Below are 23,704 nucleotides of genomic sequence, written 5' to 3' on the forward strand. Positions count from 1 at the left end.
AAGTAGAACCACTTAGACGGAAAGGACTGTTGTTGCTAAGCTCTCTTGTGTACCATCATGTGTCTGCTATTCCTGTTTATTAGGTAACTTGATTAAGCAATTTATTTGCCACAACTAAATTACTTTAAAACATGTTAGCTATGTTAGTTTTAAGGAAGTTTATGCACCATCGTATTCTTTAGAACATAAAGAATTAGTAAGTTGAATACTTCATTCAGTTAATTATTTAATCTGAGAGAAACTAGCTGTTAATATTGTAGATAATATTTATTCCAGTTTAAATCTGAATTTTATAGCTGTTCCTTAACCATGTGAGTTAGACAAATGAAGACTCTTAAAAGTTATGTAAAAAATTAATTCAAGTTTCTATTAGTGTTAAGCAGAACATGATTGCAATATTAAAAAGGAAACATTTCATAATGTTCTGTCAAATTACATTTATTCGGTCATAAACAGGCTTTCGGCTTCTTAGGCCATCTGCAGATAATTTTGCATAATGTTAGGAACTACTTACTTTTTGATATTATTAATTTTGTAACACATTTTCTGACTAGAATGAAAAAAAACATTTCAGTTTTAAAAGACGATCAATATTCTTCCTTATCAACAATATAAAACATCAGTACTGATAATTTTTTAAAACAATGCACAGATGGATGCTGTTGCACTTCTGACTTTTTCTAAATGTATTAAACCATCTTCGTCGTGTATACAAACGGAATGGCAATTGAAACATTCGAGAGACGTGAATGGCTGGTAGCAGCTCACTATGGAGTGAGGCGGAGGTCAAGCCCTTGACATTTAATTTGTATATTTAGCAAGCTATGAAGGGGACTAAAGAGTAATTGGTGAAAGGACTTTTAACTCAGAGATAGGAATAGAAACTTTAGGAACCGTTGGTAACCTAATTTTGTCAGAGACTGATAATAACCCGGGAGATCATGCGAAAGTCTTTAATAGTGTCCTGAGAGGAGATTGTCAGATCAACATAAATAATAGTGAAACAGCGGTAATGGAGTGTAGTCGTCTTGTCATATGATCCCTGTTGAATATGATAGGGAAATTAAACGCTAAATGTAGCAGAAAATTTTGATATTCGGGCAAGTAAATAACTGACAAGGACAAGAATAAAGATGATATAAAGCACTCAGGCAATATAAAGAAAATATTTCCTCAAAAGGAGAACTATAACGACATGTAATTTAAATTTATGTGTCAAGAAGCTTTTACTGAAGATATATGTTTGAAGTTAGTTAGTTAGTTAGTTAAGTGTTCCATTGATCAATAGCACGGAAAAACCTTTATGATGCGGAACGTGTCAAATGCAGAAGAAATGCGCACAGGAAACAAGTTTTTTCCCTTTCTTTTTCTTTTTTTTCATTATAGTGTTATACGTAAATATTTCTATTATCTATCCCATTCCCTTAAATGGCACAAAATGCATATATTATATCTCCAGATTTATTTATTCATATTCAAGAATTCATCTATGGTATAGAACGAGTTGTCAAGGAGGTATGATTTCAATTTGTTTTTGAAACGATTACTGCTGTCTGTCAGACATTTTATTTCATCTGGTAATTTACCAAAAAGTTTTACACCAGCATATTTTACCGCTTTCTGTGCCGAAGATAGGTTAAGTAAAGGATAGTGTAGGTCTTCCTTTTTTCTGGTATTGTAATCACGAATGTCGCTGTTGATTTTAAACTGGTCCATGTTGTTGAGATAAAATTGCATTACTGAGAAAATGTACTGTGAAGCAGTTGTAAGAATTCCTAACCTTTTAAACAGATGCCTACAAGATGTGCGACTATGAACCCCACACATTATTCTAACTACTTTCTTTTGATCAGTGAATACCTTTTGCCTAAGTGTTGAGTTGCCTCAGAATATTATTCCATATGACATCAGAGAGTGGAAGTACGCAAAGTATGTTAGCTTACTAATTTCTACGTCCTCAAAATTGGCAATTATTCTGATTGCAAAAGTTGCTGAACCTAGTCGCTTTAGGAGATCCAAAATATGACTTTTCCAATTTAGATTCCCATCTATATGTACACCCAAAAACTTAGTATGCTTTACCCGGGCTACTAACTTCTTTTGATGTGTTATGTTTATTGAAGGAATTATACTTTTTGCAACAGAAAATTGGATGTACTGCGTTTTTTCGAAGTTCAGAGCAAGCCCATTCGCAGAAAACAAATTAGTAACTTTTCCGAAGACCTTATTTGTATCATTTTCTATTGAACTTTCTTTTACTGGATTAATAATTATGCTTGTATCATCAGCAAACAGTGTCAGTTCGGCATCTTGTTTCACGTAAGAAGGAAGGTCATTCACATACATGAAGGACAGAAGGGGACCCATGATCGAATCTTGTGGAACACCTAATGTAATTTCACCCCAGTTAGATTAAGTGGCAAACTCCTTTGAATCACTTGAAGCATATAAAGAGACTTTTTGTTTCATGTTCTGTAGATATGACTTAAGCTACTCATATGCTGTTCCATTTATACCATAGAATTGCAATTTCTCTAACATAATGTCATGGTTCACACAATCAAATGCTTTGGATAAGTCACATAATATTCCTACTGGCGACATTTTACTATTTAAAGACCCTATTATGTGGACAGTGAAATTGTATACCGCTGTCTCAGTGGAACAGCATTTTTGAAATCCGAACTGGGATTTGCTAAGTATCCCATTACTGTTGAGATGGCAAACCACTCTTGAGTACATTACTTTCTCAAATATGTTTGAAAATGCTGTAAGCAAGGATACTGGCCGGTAATTATTGACATCTGGTGTTTCACCCTTTTCGTAGAGAGGCCTGGCAATGGCATATTTTAACCTGTCTGTAGCTTCACTTTAATGGGATTGAGAAGCGAACGAAAAACTGTTTAGGCAATAAGAGAATAGAAAATTATAGAATACGGAGCTTCATTAGAAGGCTAAAGTTTGAATGGTTAGATTGGGTAACTAATGAAACGATGCTGATCCGAATGGGAGAGAAAAGCGGTTTATAGCACACTTCACTAGAAGCGGGGATTACTCGACAGGCGCAAAGAAGGGGCCTCAAGGAATGATTTATTCGGTGAAGGAAGTGTAAGGAATAAGAACCGTGTAGTAAGATCTAGGCTTGAGCACAGTAAGCAGTTTCAAATGCATGTCGGTTGTAGTACTTACGCATGTATGAAGAAACTCGCACATAAAGGACTAGTGTGAAAAGCTACGTTATATCTGTCATCGGTCTAAAGGCCACAACAAAAAACAATGAGTCAAGAACTTGACAAGGACAACGGCGTGGCACAAAAAACTTCGATACAAGTTAAATTTTAATTTTATTACTTTGGTAAGCGTTATACGATAATATTGGTAAAGGTTCAATGCAAGCAAATTTAAAAGTAACACTTATTCCTGGTTTCTGCAAGTGAATGAACAGGTACTCCGTGCAGTAGTAGTAGAATTCTCCTTTTTGGATAGTTAATCGATAATCAAAATACATCCAACCTTTACGAAATTATTTGCTTAACGCTCATCGGTTAAATATTGTACAGCTTAAATCATACGTGGCCTGACATCATCTGGAGATTTTACTTGCAATTGACGTCCGTAAATGGAAACCGTTTTGTTTAACAATATCAGTACCATTCATAGTCTCACTTCTATCACGAATTATGATAAGAAGCTTACCAGGAACCTTGATTTTTCATTAGTGATCTGATGCAAAAAATCTCCGTTCAGCTGCGAATAGCTGACGATATGAAGTCAGAAAGAAAATGAGCAACTATTCAGTTTTATCACTGTCTTAATAAATTTCATTGTTTTTCGAATCCTTTCATACATCTTCAGATCTTTCTGGAGTACACCTGCTTAAATCACAACGTGTTTCAGTTCTATATTACCTGAAGGTGGAGCAAGTGATTCGAAACACGTATCGAAAGTTTAAAAAGGCAAAGACAGTGCTCATGGTTTCTGTATCTCCTGTTTCTCTCAGTCGGCCACTGTGTTCTCATTTTAAAATAACACATTTTTGTAACGTATTCAGTGTTTCTGCGTTTCAATAGTCGCATGGTTCCCCAACAGATAGTTCCAAATGAGTTGTCGAGGGCTCCTAGTGAGGTTCACATATTAGGTCCAGCTTTCACCTCTACGTAGTCACCTAACGAAGCGTATAGAGTCAGTGAATGCGTCATTATTTCCGGAAGGGACTGTACGGTAGTTATCCCCCAGCCATATATGCTGGGGTGTCCCCTCGGCATTAGTTTATCTACTCCGGCGTCTCCCTCAGTAGCGTGTTCTTATATCTAGCAAATGTGGAGGGATATGTTCCTCTTGTACAGAACATTTATTTCCCCGGAGAGCGGCTGTCGGCGCGGATATATTGCTAAACGAAAATATAAAATGTTTCCCTCGCTCCCTTGTTCGGCTCAGTGGTCATCGACAAAACATATCTGTCCTGCAGAGAGCCACGGGGATAAAGAAAAATAGATAATACTAAGAGGTTTCCACTTAGAATGGACGTTATTCCGCTCGTGCTGCGGCTACTAAGGAAAGTTTTCATTTATACGAAATAACATGCGCGACAATACGTGAAACATCTGACAGCATTAAATGTCAGTAAGTCAGAGCTAAATGCAAGTTTCTTGATACTATATTTCGCTCATCATGCATACGATCACAACGAACAAAGGCAAACGAACATTTCTGCCATCTTTGACAGGCTACTGAAGAGACGAGCGTCTCTCTGAGTTGAACAACGTCTGTATTTTCACATTATAGAGACTCTGCGCTATCTGAAAGCAGTGCTGAGTATTTTTGGCATGATTAAGCTCGGAAAAGCAGCGTTTAGTTCATTTGTAGTTTTTATCGGTTTTCAAACATATTTCTTTTAATGATGAACTTCATTGGATCCCACCACTTCATGCACCTACTGTGCGACAAAAACTAGTTCATTGTTGTTTATCACTCGCATTAGCATTCGTAACATTTCTCATTCACTTTTAGTTTTGACTGTTGTCGAACATCTCCTTTCCAAACGAAACAGAACCTACTAGTGAGCCAGTGATCGCTACAATTACTGATAAGGTGTAATTGATAATAGCTTCAGCATTGAAACTACACAGCTTTGTACGGTAGTATTATTATTGTTTTATAGCGCCCATATCACCTCTTAAGTATCTGTATGAGGTAACACACTACACTACAGTGTCAATTTTGGAAAGTATTACCTTACAAAGATACTTTCGGGGGAGCTTAATGTGATTATTAGACTAATATTAACACATTGATTTGACAAGTAATGTGTAAATATTTGCTTAGATAGTTAGTTACACCTTTTCTTCGAGGGCGTCTGAAGATGTCATTCACGATGTCAAATCGGTCATAGAGGTGTTTTCAAGGTGTCTAAAAAATAATTCCACATTTTGAGACACAGTAGTACGGATCAAAACAAGAAAGAAAGTCCAGTGAATATGCGCTCATCAATGCATAACTTAAGAGCAAAGAGCACTTGTTCAGTAGAAGGTATGTGTTTCGTAGCAGCGCACATGAGTAAGTACTCATAACCCCTAAAGTACACATTTTAGAACCCACGTTTCCTGCTCATTTTTGTCTTGTTTTGATCGATAATATCACTTCTCAGAATACAGAATACCTTTTAAAATGGATATTTTCCTGTAGAGTGCAATTGTGACAGTTATGATGAATGTTGAAAATGCGGGGAAAGAATCGTATAAAATTCCTTACCATTTGCAGCAATTTATTAGAATACCAAAAGTGTTTGTGGTGCGCAATTTGTCAGCCCACTCTGGGAAGCTAACAGTATGTAGTATTAGTTTTTATGTGTACTGGGGGCAGCTATTTTGTGTGGAAATTAAATATTTATGTTATGGAGCCTGATAAGCTAATTACAGTTAATCACGTTTCATTAATGAGTTTCCTTCGATTTATAGATTGCAATCAACGACAAATAAACATAATAAGCATACACTCTGCGGGGATATAACTCAAGTACATCGTTACTGTTTTTTTTTTCAAAAACTTCATCTCTTTCGGACGATGGCTAAATTGATTAGCTAATAACATATTCCAAAAAAATCTGTGTATCACAGACTGAAATTAAAAATAAAATAATAACAGCTATTTTGGTAATGTAAATGTAACAATTACTTTCCTGAGTTCAAGCTGTTATTTAAGACACAAAATGTCGGCAGAGTCTATTATCTGGATTCATCAGTGTATTTCATTACCAGGGGATGTATGAGCATGTTGTTGGTATTAACCACTCTAGAATAATAACACTTCCACCGCCCCTCCCTGGTCCCTCCCGCATTTACTTTCATTACCAAATTGACAATTCCGACTTTGTCTATTAGTTAAATTGTGCTACAAATTTTCCCCATTTGATATACTTATTCGATCTACCGATTTTGTTTTCAACATTTTTCTGTAGCACCATATTTTAAAACATAATATTCCCCACTTGTCTGCACAGCTAACCGTCCACGTTTTATTGTCCATGTTTCACGTTCTTACAATGCTTCACCCACTGCCCATACCATCAGAAAACCCATTCCAGCATTTAAGATTACATTAGATGTCAATAATTTTCTCTTGTTTATAAACGCTGTGCTTGCTATGTAGAGCCTACATTTTATATCGCCTCAACATAGGCCATCCCGGAGTGGCCGAGTGGTTCTAGACGCTACAGTCTGGAGCCGCGCGACCACTACGGTCGCAGGTTCGAATCCTGCCTCGGGCATGGATGCGTGTGATGTCCTTAGGTTAATTAGGTTTAAGTAGTTCTTAGTTCTAGGGGACTGATGACCTCAGATGTTAAGTCCCATAGTGTTCAGAGCCATTTGAACCATAGGCCATCCACAGCTATTTTCCAGACGTGCAGGTCGCTTCAGTTGTGTCCACAGAGAAGTATGTTGGGACTCTTGCTGTTCATGTTGTATATTAAATGAGCTTGCAGACGAGTGTCAGATAAAATATAGCATGTCTAACACAAAAAATCCCATGGATTTAGGTCACAAAATACAGTAAGAGCACACACATGCCGCTCACAGGGAGGATGCACAAAATTTTCTCCATCTGTAGCTTATGAACTTAAATGTAAGGATTGTGAAAAAATATACGTCGATCAAACAGCGTGTCCAAAAAGAAAAGACCGTAGTATCCGATTTGGGTCACAAAATACAATAAGAACTCACATATGCCATTCAGAGGGACAATGCATAAAATTTTCTCCATCTGGAGTATATGAACTTAAATGTAAGGATTGTTAAAAAGTATACGTCGGTCAAACAGGGAGATATTTTAAAACGGGATCCGAGAACAAATGAATAATAGTGAAAAGTAATCTGTCAGCGTTCTAGACGCATCTCAAAGAAGAGAATCATGAAGAAATAGGCCTTTCACAGAGGCTGTCCTGGATGGGTCTCTTTCTTATGGCAAGAATGTCCCACAGCTGCATTAAAAAGTACAAGAAATTGTTTTAAAACATTTTAAATAGACATTTATGTCATTTGGTATCCAGTTTCAATGATACAGCCCATTTTCAGACTGATTTAATATCCATGACGAGACAAAATCGTGGGCGCTTATGAACTATCTGCATTGACAGAAACTGAAAGTGTTACACAATGTACTGCTTGACTGAATGCTGCAAAACTGATGACCTAGCGTAACCATTTTACTATCCCCACACATTGACTATGGCAGTTTTGATGATATTTTTTACTTTATCATTTCAGTTATTTGCTTCTCTAGTGAGGGCTGTGCCATATCTTACAGATTATTGTCTGACAGTAACAACAGACCACGAGATGAAAATAATTTGCACATCTGATGACAGAGTTGTCACAGCATACTGTGTAGTACGAGTATCTTTGTCCTAAAGACGCCAGGTGTATCTGAGGTGCAGAGAAACGCAGAGCATTGTCAGTCAAACAGCCAGAAGTTTCCAGGTTTCTTTATTACAGCTCCCCACCAAGGTTTAATGCAGGAAGCAGCGATGTGGCTGAGGCATCCACCATCCTGCTCCACGTTGTCGTCCAGCAGTGCTGACAGAGTGCAGCATCAGCCGAGCAGCTACTCGTGATGCAGCTGCCTCTTTCAGTGTCAGTGGTGACTAAAATCTTGACAGATTTCACTGACAACAGCCATGAGTGTGTTGGCATCACTCGCACCTGCAGTACTGTCCAGCAGGCGGCAGGCAGGTGACGTAATGGCAGTGACGTACTGCCTCAAATTGATGGCTGGCAAGCTACTGCCCAGGGCCAGTGCTGGCCTGATGTGGCAGCAGTTCCAGCTCCGTTGGTTTCAGAGCAGACTGTCCTGTCGCAGAGCCAAACTGCGCTCCACAAACAGCAATGTCGGTTCGCCCAGGCGTCACAGCCCTATGGTAGTAGAGCTGTGCTACCAGCGCAGTTGATGTTAGTATAAAGTGGTTAGGAGTTTGTAAGCTTTCTGACTGTGTTTGCTTGGGCTTTTCTGTGCATTGCAGCACATAGGGCAAACATTTCATTGACTGTCGGTATGGTATATCTTCCACCCTTTTCCACGTAGCTACTCGTGTGGCAACTGTTTCAACAGCTGACCAGGTCGATTCGTCTCGCAACAATGGGAATATTGTGTTGTACTTTGCAAGACATAACACCAACTCTAGCCTGCAGCAGACATTACTACAATCTACTTCCTATACTGCGCATTTCTGACAAAATATAGTCAGTGCGCTACATTGCAGAAGAACAATGGTTTAAGTACGTGATGATAATTGTATGCCTAATTAATTACTTTTCAGGTGGTGGTTGTAAAACAGTGTGTCCAGAGGAAGTGCAGCGCAGCTTTCTGACTTTGAGAATGTTCGAATCATTGGCCTGAGGAACAGGGGAGCACCATAGTTGCAGAACGCGCAAATTATTTGCTTTAGTATAATGTCTGTTAGTTGAGACGATAAGGACTAATGACAACAGTGTGGCAAGCAGAGTAGGCATGGTTCCTTTCCGAAAAACTGCACCTTGAGAAGATTGTAGTATTGTCCGATTGGCTCTGATGGAAGCAAACAGCAGGCTGCTGGATAGATGGTCCAAGCAGAGTTTCGCCAAAAACTCTCAGGACCGATTACTCGAAGCTGGTCTGCGGCATTACAGATAGAGACTTAGATGGTGTCGAGCCAGAGACAACTGAGACACAGAGTGGTATTCTGTGGCACACAGCGATGAGATTGACTCCAACGTGGTCGTAGACGACTTCATGAAAGGTCACAGTTACGGTATAAGGAATTTTTTAGTAGTGTTTGAAGGGAGGCTATAGGGCCCATCAGTGGGGGACAAGAATTACAAGCCCTTCTGTCTTATCCTTTATGACCAGAGGACCTAATAGCATATTTTATGAGGATAATACAGGACCTCAAACTGCAATACATATGACAAACACTTTTAGGAGTGCAGGGCCCCATTATCAACTTTACTGGTCCTGTGGTATGTCACTTATTGAGCATGTACGAAACGTTCTTGGTCTTCTCGCACGTCAATTGATCGTAGAACCTCCAGATATCGACGATAATCTACATCTTTATCGTCAGGAGGCACCCTCTGAACTGCTGCTGTTGTGGCCTTATACAGCCCATAGACGGATCAATACTGGTTGTTAATTACGTACCCCTGTCACAGATGGTATCACAGCACTACATTGTTACTGACCAATCTGAAGCCATCTATGGGTCGGCGCAGATTGTGTCACAGCATTGCGTAGTTGCCAACCAGTTGCGAACCGTCTGCGGTCTATATAAGGCCACACTAGAAGCAATTTTAACAGTCAGTTGCTCCTGAGGAAGACGATGGAGGCAGTCGTCGAAAGCTCCAGGTTTTATTCTGAACTGACGCGGTAAGAAGTCCGAGGAATGTCTTATACAAGGGTGCTGTCGCGAAATACGTCATTCTCACCGACAGAGCACGCTTGGGATGCGGTAAGAAAATGTATACCTTCACACCAGCCTCCAGCCAGCATTATTCATGAAATGATACGCGCGTATTTCGGGTATGGAAAGAAATTCTTCAAGACGATATTCGTGGCCTGTTTATCGCATGCCACAAAGAGTATATTTTTCCATGGCGGTCACAAATCATATTGGTGTGGATGATAGCCATGAGTTCCGAATGGAATGCAAGTCCAATAATTTAATACCCATTATATGATGAACATATCCGTGAAGTATGACAAATATGGGACTGGTGCTTCATGGTGTAACAGTTACGATTACCTTCCTATAGGCATCAGTTGTTGACATGTTGGCTCCACAAGATATTATTGTTTCGAAGCTGCTGCCTCACCACAGATATTCTGTTGAAGGTGGTTGTACAACCAACCCATGTTACTAAATGAAATAAACTGTGATTTGAATGTTTTGAAATTCTTTGTAGCAGTGATTTCCTGTGTTCGTTAAAACTGTGTCTAAAATCAAGAGACAGAGGCCTTCTTATTAATGGGAGTATTAAATTAACCGATCTACGTAATCCACGGAGTGAGAAAAGCCACGCCAATGGCGGAATTCTTCACTGAGTGTGCCCCCAGGGCAACTGCATTTCTCGCTAGGGTCCTGTTCCCCGACTACAGAAATCATTCATTCCGCCTGGCGCCGGCGCGCTACAACAGATTCCTTTTCCACAACAATTTTCGCTCTAAAAGCAGCCTAAAAGGTTTACCTGCGCCACGTCGCCTTTCCCAGAGAGCAGAATTAGGAGCGAGGAAGTGCGCAGCGGCCAGAGACGGCGATGCTGGCTGACGGCCTTTTTCTCTCGGCGCCGTTTCCTTCTGCCCCCTACCCACCCCGCTGCCCTTTCCCCGCTACCACCCCCACCACCCACGTCACCCGCGCCTGTTTCCTTTCCCCGGGAACGTGAGCTGCCTACTCGGCTGATGCCTCGCGACAAATGGTCCGCACGCCACCAACAATTTCTGGCGGGTGCCTACCCTCGTCTGCAGTGCCCAACACCTCGCTACTGTCTCCTTGGCAACGGGCGCACGCTAGCTATGCCGCGGTAAATGCGTTCCATTCCCCCGCCTGTGGGGCAAAATTCTCAACAGGGGTCGGTAGCCAAGCTGTCCAAGTTGCCGGGTTCGCTGTGGAACACAAAGAAGGGACCGTACGTAATGGACAGTACAGCAAATTTTGAACCAAAACATTATGATACTTGATGTTTCGGAACTGCAGCCAGTCGTCCTTTACTGCCACGTACTACATTCCATCTTGGTACGTGGTAGAAATCGTCACGTGATCTCTCCCCGTTGTAATGTGAAACCTGAGTATCTCCTATCGTATAAAATGTCGGGCAATTTACGGTAACGCAGTTGGGTGACGCCTTCGACAACCGCAGACATTTCGACAGGTGGTCAAATATTCATATTCAAGGCACAAATTCATGAGTGACAGAGCGTGCACCAGTCAAATTGTCGACGGTTATCGGGACGTCAGGCGGCTGTATTCCTGTAAATTGATTCGACATCATTGAGTATACGATATGGCGGGAAAGTTTCGAGATTCTTAACATCATGATATTTCTGGAGGACAGAAAGCCTTTTTCGGTGAATCGGGACTAACTCAGGACAAGCCAATTTTGTGAAACAGACCTTCCCTTATTCATGCACGATATCTTGCAATCAGTAGATGCATGCGAATATGAAGGTTTCGTCTTGATACGATTATCGTAATGCATTCGACAAAGTACCGCGTTACAAACTAATGATAAAGATAAGGACATACGGAGACTATCAACATATGTGAGATTGGCTCTGTGAATTTGGCTAACAGGGTCCAGTGCATTATATTGAACTGTAGAAGAGCTTCTCCGTGCCAAGAAACGTGGATTCCGACGGTATTAGTCGTGCGAAACATGACTCTGGCTTTTCTCGTATGACAACCTGAGAGCTATGGGTCAAAGCAGATGAAGTATTTTTTGCCTTTCGAGAAGCGTATATCTCCGTACCTGATCTAACCGCCACGTTAGCCGTGAGCGCTAATGCGCTGCTTCGTGGACTCGGGTAGGCGCGCCGGCCCCCGATCGAATCCGCCTGGCGGATTAACGACGACGGTCATTGTGCCGGTTAGCCTGGATGTGGTTTTTAGGCGGTTTTCCACATCCCTCTAGGTGAATACCGGGCTGGTCCCCACGTCCCGCCTCAGTTACATGGCTCGCAGACATCTGAACACTTTTGCATTATTCCATGGATTACATTAGTCGCAGACAGTTTGGGGTCCACTAATTCCGTCCTGGGGGGTACGGTGGCGGCAGGAAAGACATCCATCCACCCCTTAATCTAACATTGGCAAATCCGACTAACCATGCTGCGTACCTGCGGGACAAGGTGCAAGCGAAAGAAAGAAAGATATATCAGTACCTGATCTCAATGCTTGTTAACTAAAGTACGAGCATTTGGCGAACGAAACGAAACTGATGAGTGGGTTGGTAATGGGGACAAAAAAGTTATGTTACACACACAGTCATCGACAGACGTACAAGGAACTTCAGGCGCACCCCAGAGAAGTATGTTGGGATCTTAATAAGTTTACAAAAAACTTGCAAACACTGGGAACGTACCTGAAATATTCAAAAGTGTAATATCATGCATTGTTCAAAACGCCATAGTATATTAGATCTACAGTTTTGCTTCCGGCGCTTTTTCTCGATATTCGAGGCTTTATTATGAAAACCTTACAAAAAACTTAGGATTCAAAGTATTGGCTCTTGCTGGCCAGTATTTTCTCCCATCTTTCATGCGCCATACGAATCTCGTGGCAGAATAACCGGGCGTCTTTTGAGACGATCCATAAATCGATCCAATTTTGCCGTTGTCCATATGACCGGAAGTGCTGGTCAGCCAGGCCGTGTGCCAATGATCGAAAATATTGGTAGTTAGATGGAACAATGTCTGGAGAATACGGCAGGTAGGGTAGAACTTTGCATTTCAGCTTCTCCAAGTACGTTTTGATGGGTTTTGCGACACGGCATCGAGCATCATCATGCTGGAAAATCGCCTTTTCATGTATATCGCTGGGTTGTGGCTGACTGCCTTTCCGTGATCGGCTCAGACGCATTATTTCCTTTGATAACGATCTCCTGTCATTGTTTCCGTCAGTTTCAGTAGCTTCGGAAACCTTCTCACTTTCACCATCATGCCAGTCTTCAACGTCAGAATATTGGTTCGTTAAGCGCTGGGACTATTCTCTGCACGTACTTTCACTAACAGGTGCCCAACCATAGGTCTTATCCAGCATTTTATGAGCTTTAGCCACTGAAAATTGATACTTCCTGCAAATGACGAGAGCTAAGCTTTTTAACCTGACATATTCAATCGAGAATAACTTTATGAAGTAATAACAAATCGACTAATATTTTGATGTAATTGCCTTCTCAACTGCCTAAGCTCACTCTACGACACTTAGGCGACGTGTCACTTGCACCAACACTTGCCGGTTCTGCCCTCTATTGCAAAATGGCTAAGCGAAATTTGTAGGCCTACTAGTAAGCTATGATTACATGCAAATGGTCGAAAGTAGAATCAGTCAACTCGTACAAGTTCCCGAGTGAACACGTTTGTTAGCGATATGGAATGGAACGATCTCGTAAACTCAGTAATACGGAAAGCAGGTGGCAGATTATGGTTATCTGCTGGTATACTGGAAAAATGCGAAGAGTCTACAAAGGAGATTTCTTACAGAACACTAATGCGATCCAACTCTGGATGCTGCTCAAATGTGTGGAAGCAATATCTGTAAGGTCAGATGATACCGAGCGTATAAAATGTACAGCGCAATAATGTGACTGATTTAAATGACACACTGGTGGGTGTAACGGAGATGCTGAAGGATCTGAACGGGCACATACTTAAACGTAGATCCAAACGATAGTGTGGAAGCCTACACGCTAACGTTCAAGAACTAGTACCACCAAAAGATCCTGTGAATGCCTACTTGCTAGGTTTAAAAAACTATTAGTAATCAAGGAATACATTAAGGTCCCCTGAGTATTACTCCCGTAGCGACTGGAATGAAAATAATAGATTAATTACAGCGCACATAGATATATTGAAGGAGTTGCTCTCCCCATGCTTCATACACGAAGGAACCGAGAAGAAACTCTAAAGTAAGGTTCTATGAGAAGTATCATTTGCCATGCTTTTCATAGTGGTTTTCATAATATTGATGCGGAGTCTTCAACAGAAAAGTAAGTATCATTGCGCGTGTTCCAAGAAAACTTAACAGGGCCACTAAAGTTTTCGATAAACATAAATCATTTTTTGAGTCAGGGTCAGTAGCAGTAGCAGAATGTTTTCTGATGATGTTATTGTAGTCTACAGAACTGTATCATAGTTGGCTGGTCACAAGAGAACTCAGAAAGCATTGATGTAATGAGCGGCGTTCTTAAAAGTCCATAAATTTAAGGTAATGCACACCAACTGCGAGGTAACATCTCAAAGATGTTCGGGCTCACATGTGGTTCCTCTTTGTCGAAATGTCTTGGCTCAAACTCGTCTAGGTGTTGAACACCAATTGTTGCATTACACGCCCTAAATTAGACACTTGTAACCCTTTGGTTAACTTGTCTGGCTGATGGCAAGTTTGCGAAATTGTATGAAACAAAGGTAATGTAACATATAATAACGGTAATAATAATATCGGGAGCTGAATTAACGAACCATAAATGATGTAGTCCAGGCAGTTGCATTTTTGGTTAGAATAACATTCATTCAGAAAGAAAACTTACAGCGAATGTGGTCGTATTTAGAGTTACTGTTACACTTGAGCCCATATCCATTTGACAGAGTTCGATCATTCACAATCTCATCGCAAATTGCAAGTCCAATACTCCACCTCGTTAATTACGATAAAAGAGTTCTCACCAGGCGCGCGGCTGCTCACCGCTCAGACACTAAGTCCTGCGGTACGACACAACGCGAAATATTCTGTTTCACTTCCTATCTGCCTAAAGATCGACTGCCCGCTTTCGCGTCTCAATCCGAACAGTACCCTTTGGTGTCCCCAGCCGAACTGTCCGCTTTCGCGTCTGCACCAGCACTGTGTCTCTGCCCGCCCCCGGCCGCGTTTCCCTCGCGCCAAATATCCTCGCTCAGCTGACTAGGGCAGTTCCCTTTCCTGAAGCCGTCCATCCGATTGCCTACAGCTTACTCCACATTATTTCACATTTTCACATATTTAAATAATCAAAGCTTCACCACTTTCACATTCTAAATAAAGTAACAATAATAAATTCTTTTACATAAAACCAATACTCTTTCCTTCTTAGCTTTGAAGGTCACGGCCAGTAGCCTTGCACCAGTGTGCTTTCTGATAAATAAATAAAGAACAATAGTAACTATTATGTACTAAACTTTACAACAAATATTCTACTACCTAATGATTCAATAAGGTGTCATGCCGTCATCGTTCAGTGTGTTTTTGTGTGGAGGAAATGATGATCTGATACTTAACTGAAAATACTGATAATTTAAATTTACTATATCCTTTAAACAAATAAAGTTACAGAGTTGATATTTACGTTTCTCATTTTAATGATGCGCGTCTACATGAAATGTCGATCGTTAAGATCGACAAAAGCGTTCAGATTTTAGCATTCAAGTCTTTCAAATAACCTCCGGGAATTCAGCCAGGTAACACTTCCAGCGACCGCCGACATTTCGGCGGGAGAACACCCTGCCATTTTCAAGGCAAACTGCAACCGCCGGGCGACGTACATGCAGGACCGTGGAGAACCGATGTACTGAGCATAAACGGCACATATGATTACACCAGCCAAGTAGATTTGCTATCGCCGAACATTGCTTGGAGACTGGTCACCCCATGTTGTATAATTACACCGAGATATTGGCATGCACGTCCAGCTATTGGGGCAGTGTTATTAAGGAGGCAGTTGAGATTAAATTAGCGAGCAATCTCGTTAACAGGGATGGAGGTTTTTGTTTAAATTCTGTTTGGAATCCGGCTCTCTCCCTCGTCAAAAAACAGAGGGACAGAGTCAATGCTACCACTCTTGCGAGTTCGTAGTCTCACTATTGATATATCTGACTTTGGTCATCTTTGGTAGCACTAGTGTTCAGTGTGTGTGTTATCTTTCCTGCTTCTGTCCGAAAACCGAGATTTTAAATTTGCATGTACGTCGCCTGTCCGTTGCAGTTTGCCTTGAAAATGGCGGGGTGACCTCCCGCCGAAATATCGGCGGTCGCTGAAAGTGTTACCTGGCTGAATTCCCGGAAGTTATTTGAAAGTTGTATACGCCAGGAGAAACTCAAGTCTCCCATTCAAGTGTTTGTTACGAAACTTATTAATTTCACTTTCACAGTAAATCCTAAGCTATTATAGATATGATCAATATTCAAGTTTTATTGGGATCACCTCGAACATTTATGAAGCATGGTAGATTAAAATTACTGTGGCTTCATTCCCTGCATTACTACAGAATTAAATAGTTTTCATAAATGTTTCCCCTTATGGCCTATCTTAGGTCCACCATATTTAACACTGCTACGTCTCCTTGGCCACAAATGGCTTCTACTGGGTTTCCCTATGACGTAGGTTCTTGTCTGCCTCACACGCACACTACAGCGCTTAGGCCTCAATAGACAACAGACGCCTGTGAGTTCCCCTTCTCGTGGTGAATCTGCGGCCTTTGTGGCACACGGTCCTGGTCGACAGGATTCGTTTCAAAATTCCTGTAGGTTGACTCTTTCAGCCATATATTTAAATGAGAGCGCAATGCTCGTAAACTCACACAGAGGGAACATGCTCCTATTGGAGCACAAGAAAGGTGAATATGGTCCTGTTTAAATACTCTGACTGAAGAGTGGGGTACCAACTAACTTATTCAATCTTCCTCCGCTCCTTTACAAGTTTTCCCCAAACGTTTTGGCAGGAGAACGTATTCAAGCTCTTTTTAACGTGGAAATTGCCCCTCGCTCTCAAAAGCTAACCTAACTGTAACTTGCCCACAACCACTAGTCCATCGCTGTAAGACTCCCATACTCATCCACTTTCAATTGCCCAATCTCACTCACTCATTCAGCCCAACTCGTTGTCATTACCTCTTTGTGTCTCTCTGTCACTGTCTCCTGTCTCACAATCACGGTCTCCTTCGTTCTGTTCTACTACTTCTGCTACTCTTGTGACTATTACTGTCTCTTCCCACAGTCACTGTATCCCTCTTGCTCCCTCTTCCTTCCTTCCCACTGCTGATGCCTCTTCTCTCTGTAACTGTCTCTCTGTTCATCGTTGTTATTCCCAGATACTCTGTCTCTCATTATCACTGGTTCTGATACATTTCCATATTCTCCTTTTTTTTATTCCTCTCAGACTGGCATTGTTTTCTTCACACTTTTATAGAATTATTCTGTCACTGTAGACTGTGTTCCACTGCCACTGTGTTCTGCTTTCTCTAACACTGCCATCGTCTCCTTCGTTCTTTCTATACCAAAACTACTGTCTACTACCTTCCAGTATCTATTAATTTTCCGTCTCTTTCTCGCTACCACTGTCTCCTTTACTCTCAGTATTAAAAAGCGCGCCACGCTAAAGTTGTTGCGAAAATTCTTACGGATGTCCGACTTTTCAGTCTGAACATATTGAACAGGAGCATATTCGTCTTCCTTGTGCTACTATAGCAGCATTTTTCCACTGGTCCCTTTGTTCTCCCTGGTAAAAGAGGGCTTTCACTCACATGAAATGAACTTTATGGGCGAGTGAAATTTCGGTAGTTTACTTAAGTGAAACTGAAATAACGAAAAATTAATTTATTTAAACTAAGATCGGATATCAGGTTCACAAAAATTTTCCTTCTGCTTCAGTACTGCAACCTGGGGTTCTCAAAACTATCTGATGATAACAGAGAGACTTCACAGGGTATTTATCCATGCTACGTCAGATTATAAACTACGTTTTCGCATCAAACTCGATTTTACGTGCGTATTTTACGTATACAAATAGGGTAAATTCGAATCTCTGTATCTCTAAAATGGGTAAAGATATGAAGGCAGTTTTCACCTTTGTTCGAGATAGTCCCCTTAGATGGTTCAAATGGCTCTGAGCACTATGGGACTTAACTGCTGAAGTCATCAGTCCCCTAGAACTTAGAACTACTTAAACCTACTTAAACGTAACTAACCTAAGGACATCACACACATTCATGACCGAGGCAGGATTCAAACCTGCGACCGTAGCGGTCACGCGGTTCCAGATTGTAGCGTCTAGAACCGCTCGGCCACCCCGGCCGGCAGTCGTCTTAGAAATAGATCGTAAACCTATCAGACATTTTCCGCGCATGGTCGTCTTGGAAACCGCGGCACGGTTTTGGTACCCGGAAGTGATGTTTTTGGAGTGTTTCTCGATAATGTATAAAGATATTTCTATATGGGAAGATGTCATTTATAGATATTGGCCTAGAGAATATATTGTTAAAATTTGGTGCTGTTAGTTACTTAGACATCCAGGGCTGACGGCGAAAACATAGTGGAAATTGCTTTTCTCGGGTTTGCGCAGGAATCGCCCACGAAGTGAATGATGCCTCCATAACCTCCATAAGGTACACCGTAACTCACATCCACTGCAGAAAACATCAACTGATTTGCTCTGTTAGCCTAAGGTGGAGAAAATGTGTAATGTTGAAATTTTGACATTATACTGTAGGAGAGTTATAATAAAACGATTCTTTTGTTGGCCGTACAAATGGTCTATCTGAAACATTTAACCCTACCTTTCTGTCACCAATAGAACACGAGGTACGTGCCTCGGGAATATCCGTTCTTATGAGCGGCGTTTTGGAATATATTGGTTGCGCATACTTTAGCTTTCGTACCGATAGAAAAGAAAATTACGAATAGTATCCAAATACAAAATAACCGTTTAAGGGGGTTAGGACGTCAAACTGGCCGACTTGGAGCAGGAGAGGCACCACAGGACATTTTAATTACCACTGTCTATACTTTTACAAATAAATTCATAAAACTTTGTCAGCATGACCAAGAAGGGTTCAGGATTCATGCTCATAGCAGTGGAAGCTCAAAAATATAACAAAATATATAATTTTTTTTACATGTGAAATATCATCAATTTTTTCACTTACACATAAGTTTAAAATACAACAGCTCATTCACTTTTTTCATTAATTACTTAAATTCTAGAGATTCATACACCTATAAGTAAGGTTTGTACGCTGTGCAAAATTCATCGAAGAATCTCTCTTACTTGTGAAGGAAAGTGTACGTATAGCAACAGTAGCAGCCAATAGTAAGTGAAAAAATGATGAAATTTCACACGTAAAAAAAAATTATTTTGTCATACTTTTGAACTTAAATTTCTATGAGTTTGAATCCAGAATCCTTCCTGGTCGTGTTGACAAAGTTTTAAGAATTTATTTGTAAAAGTATAGACAGTGGAAATTAAAATGTCGTGAAGTGCCTCTCCTGCTCCAAGTCGGCCAGTTTGACGTCCTACCCCCCTTTAACGCTTATCTTGTATTTCGATACCATTCGTAATTTTCTTTGCTATCGGGACGAAAGCTAAAGTATGCGCAACCAATACATTCCAAAACGCTGCTCATAAGAAACGGATATTTCTGGGGCTCGAACCTCGAGTTCTTTTGCTGACACAAAGGTAGGGTCAAATGTTTTAGATAGACCATTTGTATGGCCAGAAAAAGAATAGTTTTATTATAACTCTCCTACAGTATAATGTAAGAATTTGAACATTACATATTTGGATTTCAGAGCTAACATTGTTCCTACAGTTTACCTCTCATCCAACATAAATGAGACAACGCATGACACCAAACTTAGAGGAAACAATTTCAATGGATGGAGGCTCACTTGCATAATCTTTCTTAGTTACTTACTTACTTTTGCCTTAATTTATCTTTAGATTTGTCTTTCTAGCAGCTCTTTCAAGACTTGTAGAGGCTTCTTTCACTGCTCTTGGCTTTCTTGAGGTTATATGAATATCATCCGCATATGCCAAAAACTGGACTGATGTATACAAGATAGTCCCTCTTGTATTGATGCCCGCAACTCTTAAATCTTTTCCAAGGTACATTACACAGAAGGCAGGATAATGCGTCTCCCGGTGTTACTCCACTTTTTGTGATCGCAGTACTTGGTAACTTATTCTCAGTTTATCACTAATAGGGACAATTCTTACATTCTGACCTCGGTTTACAAAAAGCATCACTTCGAATCAACCATTGGAGCTTTCGGTGCCTGTCTCCGTCATCGCCATCAGTAGTTAGAAATCACTGACCACAGGGGTGGTCACTGTGTTCTGCCCATACAGGATGTTCAAAAATCCCGTTACAATCTTCTAGAACTTGTTCAGTGGATTGAGTACATAATATTTTGAACAGGAACCCCTGACCGTAAACGTCATCCAACGACGCTACAGAGCGTCAAAGTTATATGCGCTGACGCCCTACCCCCTTTAATGAGTCCGCTGAGTTGTCTGATGGGACACCTCATGAGTTGAGGCTGGAAGTGCTCTTTAATGGTTAAAATTTTTCTAGAATAAAACGGTCATCTGCTGTGCTTGATCGGTTAAGGTGCTGAGCGCGGAGGCCGTTTGGCAGACGGTAACCGGCTCGTTTCTGTTCGCAGATGAACAACTCGACGGCGAGTCAGGTGGAGCTGAAGGACGTGACGCTGAGCAGCTCCGGCCGCTACCGCTGCGAGGTCTCCGGGGAGGCGCCCTCTTTCCAGACCGTCTCCGAGCACGGCGACATGACCGTGGTCGGTAAGTAGCCCAGCATGGTGGATGGCAGCCGGGTGCGTGCCGCGCCCTATTAGCTGGCCGCAGACGAATGGGTTTCTGTGACGGGTCACAACTGGAGGTCAGATCCGTAGGTATTTTTGGCCGATCCGCCCCACCAATCTCACGCCCGTCAGTTACCACTGTTGTGCAGGTCCCGCTCGTCTTTTAAGATCTGCCCTACGGCGAGACCTCTTCGTGTGCGGTGCAAAACTGGAAATGAAATGAACAAGGGGATTCCGTTGGTTTCTCTGTTGTTTTTCCGGATCGTGTCCTCAAGGTCCGACTGCCTCAGAATTTTACAGTCTTTGATGCAGAATTGTCTGCGATCTTGCGGGCACTGGAGCAGATGAGACATTCTTCCTGTCCTAAATTTCTTGTCTGTTCCGATTCACTAAGTTCCCTTCACTCTTTGGAACGTTTGTATCCAGCAGATAAAATAGTCTACATCTACATTTACATCTACATCCATACTCCGGAAGCCACCTGACGGTGTGTGGCGGAGGGTACCTTGACTACCTCTATCGGTTCTCCCTTCTATTCCAGTCTCGTATTGTTCTTGGAAAGAAGGATTGTCGGTATGCTTCTGTTTGGGCTCTAATATCTCTGATTTTATCCTCATGGTCTCTTCGCGAGATATGCGTAGGAGGGAGCAATATACTGCTTGACTCTTCGGTGAAGGTATGTGCTCGAAATTTTAACAAAAGCCCGTACCGAGCTACTGAGCGTCTCTCCTGCAGAGTCTTCCACTGGAGTTTATCTATCATCTCCGTAACGCTTTCGCGATTACTAAATGATCCTGTAACGAAGTGCGCTCCTCTCCGTTGGATCTTCTCTATCTCTTCTATCAACCCTATCTGGTACGGATCCCACACTGCTGAGCAGTATTCAAGCAGTGGGCGAACAAGCGTACTGTAACCCACTTCTTTTGTTTTCGGATTGCATTTCCTTAGGATTCTTCCAATGAATCTCAGTCTGGCATCTGCTTTACCGACGATCAATTTTATATGACCATTCCATTCCATTTTAAATCACTCCTAATGCGCACTCCCAGATAATTTATGGAATTAACTGCTTCCAGTTGCTGATCTGCTATTTTGTAGCTAAATGATAAGGGAACTATCTTTCTGTGTATTCGCAGCACATTACACTTGTCTACAATGAGATTCAGTAGCTATTCCCTGCACCATGCGTCAATTCGCAGCAGATCCTCCTGCATTTCAGTACAATTTCCTGATCGTATGTTATTATTGGCCGGGGTTTCCCCTTCGGGGTTCGGTCGCCGTATTGCAAGTCTTTTTATCGCCTGCGGGAATCAAACTCGGGCCCCCTTGCCCCCTTTTGGTCAGATGTTTCAGTGTAATGAAAACTTGAGTAACTATAATCTGGAGTTTCTCCGAATTTTAATAGCGAAATGTAGGCTGCAAAATGGACAAATGGAGTATCAAATTGACATTTGTAAGGTACACTTTTGCAAAGATTTAATCGCTTCAAAGGGATCAGGGTAAAGAAGAAAACTTGAATGAGTCATCTGAAGCAAAATTGACAAATGGAGTATCAAATTGACATTTGTAAGGTACACTTTTGCAAAGATTTAATCGCTTCAAAGGAATCAGGGTAAAGAAGAAAACTTGAATGTGTCGTCTGAAGCAAAACTGAAATATTTTACAAACAGCTGCTGCTACCTGGTTAAATGAAGTGTCAAAAATTTTCAGCTTTTCAATGACAAGACATATTGTAGAGTAATTGCATTGGTGTCCGCCCCCGGTAGCTGAGTGGTCAGCACGACAGACTGTCAATCCTAAGGGCCGGATCCGATTCCCGGCTGGGTCGGAGATTTTCTCCGCTCAGGGACTGGGTGTTGTGTTGTCCCAATCATCATCATTTCATCCCCATCGACGCGCAAGTCGCCGAAGTGGCGTCAAATCGAAAGACTTGCACCAGGCGAACGGTCTACCCGACGGCTCGTCACACGACTTTTTTTTATTGCATTGGTCAGATGTTTAACTGTCTAAGGCACTGCAGTCATGGACTGTGCGGCTGGTCCCAGCGGAGGTTCGAGTCCTCCCTCCGGCATGGATGTGTGTGTTTGTCCTTAGGATAATTTAGGTTAAGTTGTGTGTAAGCTTAGGGACTGATGACCTTAGCAGTTTAGTCCCATAAGATTTCACACATTTGAACTTTTTTTTTAACTGTCACAATAGCTTTCTCTGAATCAGGTACTAAACTAAGGACGTTTCAAGAACGTAGGGCACTAGGCATCGATTTTGTAATCGGCTTTATGGTAACAACTCAGTTTTTTCGCAGCTGTGTGGCTGGCTATTGTTTCTTCTGCTGTCGTTAGCGCTTCACGGCAGAAATCAGGCAACTACAGTGCTATAGCTGGAGTCACGAACGATGCCGGTCAAGTTTGGCTTGTTCTGCGCACTTATGTCACGCGTACTCCGACAGCCAATGAGCGTTCAATAGTGTTCGCTCTGCTCTGAATGCCGCAGCAAATACGAGCATTAAACGTGATCGAAGCGAGTTGCTTACTGAATTTCTCTTTCATTTGTTCCGAGTTGTCAATGCTGATGGTGGTGGTAAGTGATAAATTCTGCATAAGCAAGCGAGAGACATAATTTGCTTCCTTCAAGCGCAAAGCACGCGCATGCGCGTATCGCAGCTATCGATTGGAATTATCAGTAATGTCATTCCCGTCCGTGCCTCGACATGCGCGAACCGCCATCGTTTGTGGATGGGACTATAGCTGTCAGGGATCGTCTTAGGCCGACTCTGTGTAAGGCTCACATTGGGTTGGACCCTGATGCTCAGGTAGAATTTTTAAAATATTCCTTCTCGTTTTTAAGAGCTTAGTTACAAAAACACGTAGCTCTTAATCATGTCTCTGCTCTG

At 41.6% G+C, this 23,704-nt stretch overlaps 1 protein-coding gene across 1 annotated transcript in view; it reads left to right on the forward strand.

Moving 5' to 3' along the window:
- The window catches only part of LOC126417031 (uncharacterized), a 207,810-nt gene that overhangs the window by 55,588 nt on the left and 128,518 nt on the right, over positions 1-23,704 (forward strand). The window contains exon 4 of the mRNA XM_050084922.1: positions 20,659-20,794. Coding sequence (XP_049940879.1) covers positions 20,659-20,794 — 136 coding nt within the window. The remainder of the gene's footprint in view (positions 1-20,658; positions 20,795-23,704) is intronic.

This window comes from Schistocerca serialis, chromosome 8 (assembly GCF_023864345.2).
Source record: "Schistocerca serialis cubense isolate TAMUIC-IGC-003099 chromosome 8, iqSchSeri2.2, whole genome shotgun sequence".
In the NCBI taxonomy this organism is placed as follows: domain Eukaryota; kingdom Metazoa; phylum Arthropoda; class Insecta; order Orthoptera; family Acrididae; genus Schistocerca; species Schistocerca serialis.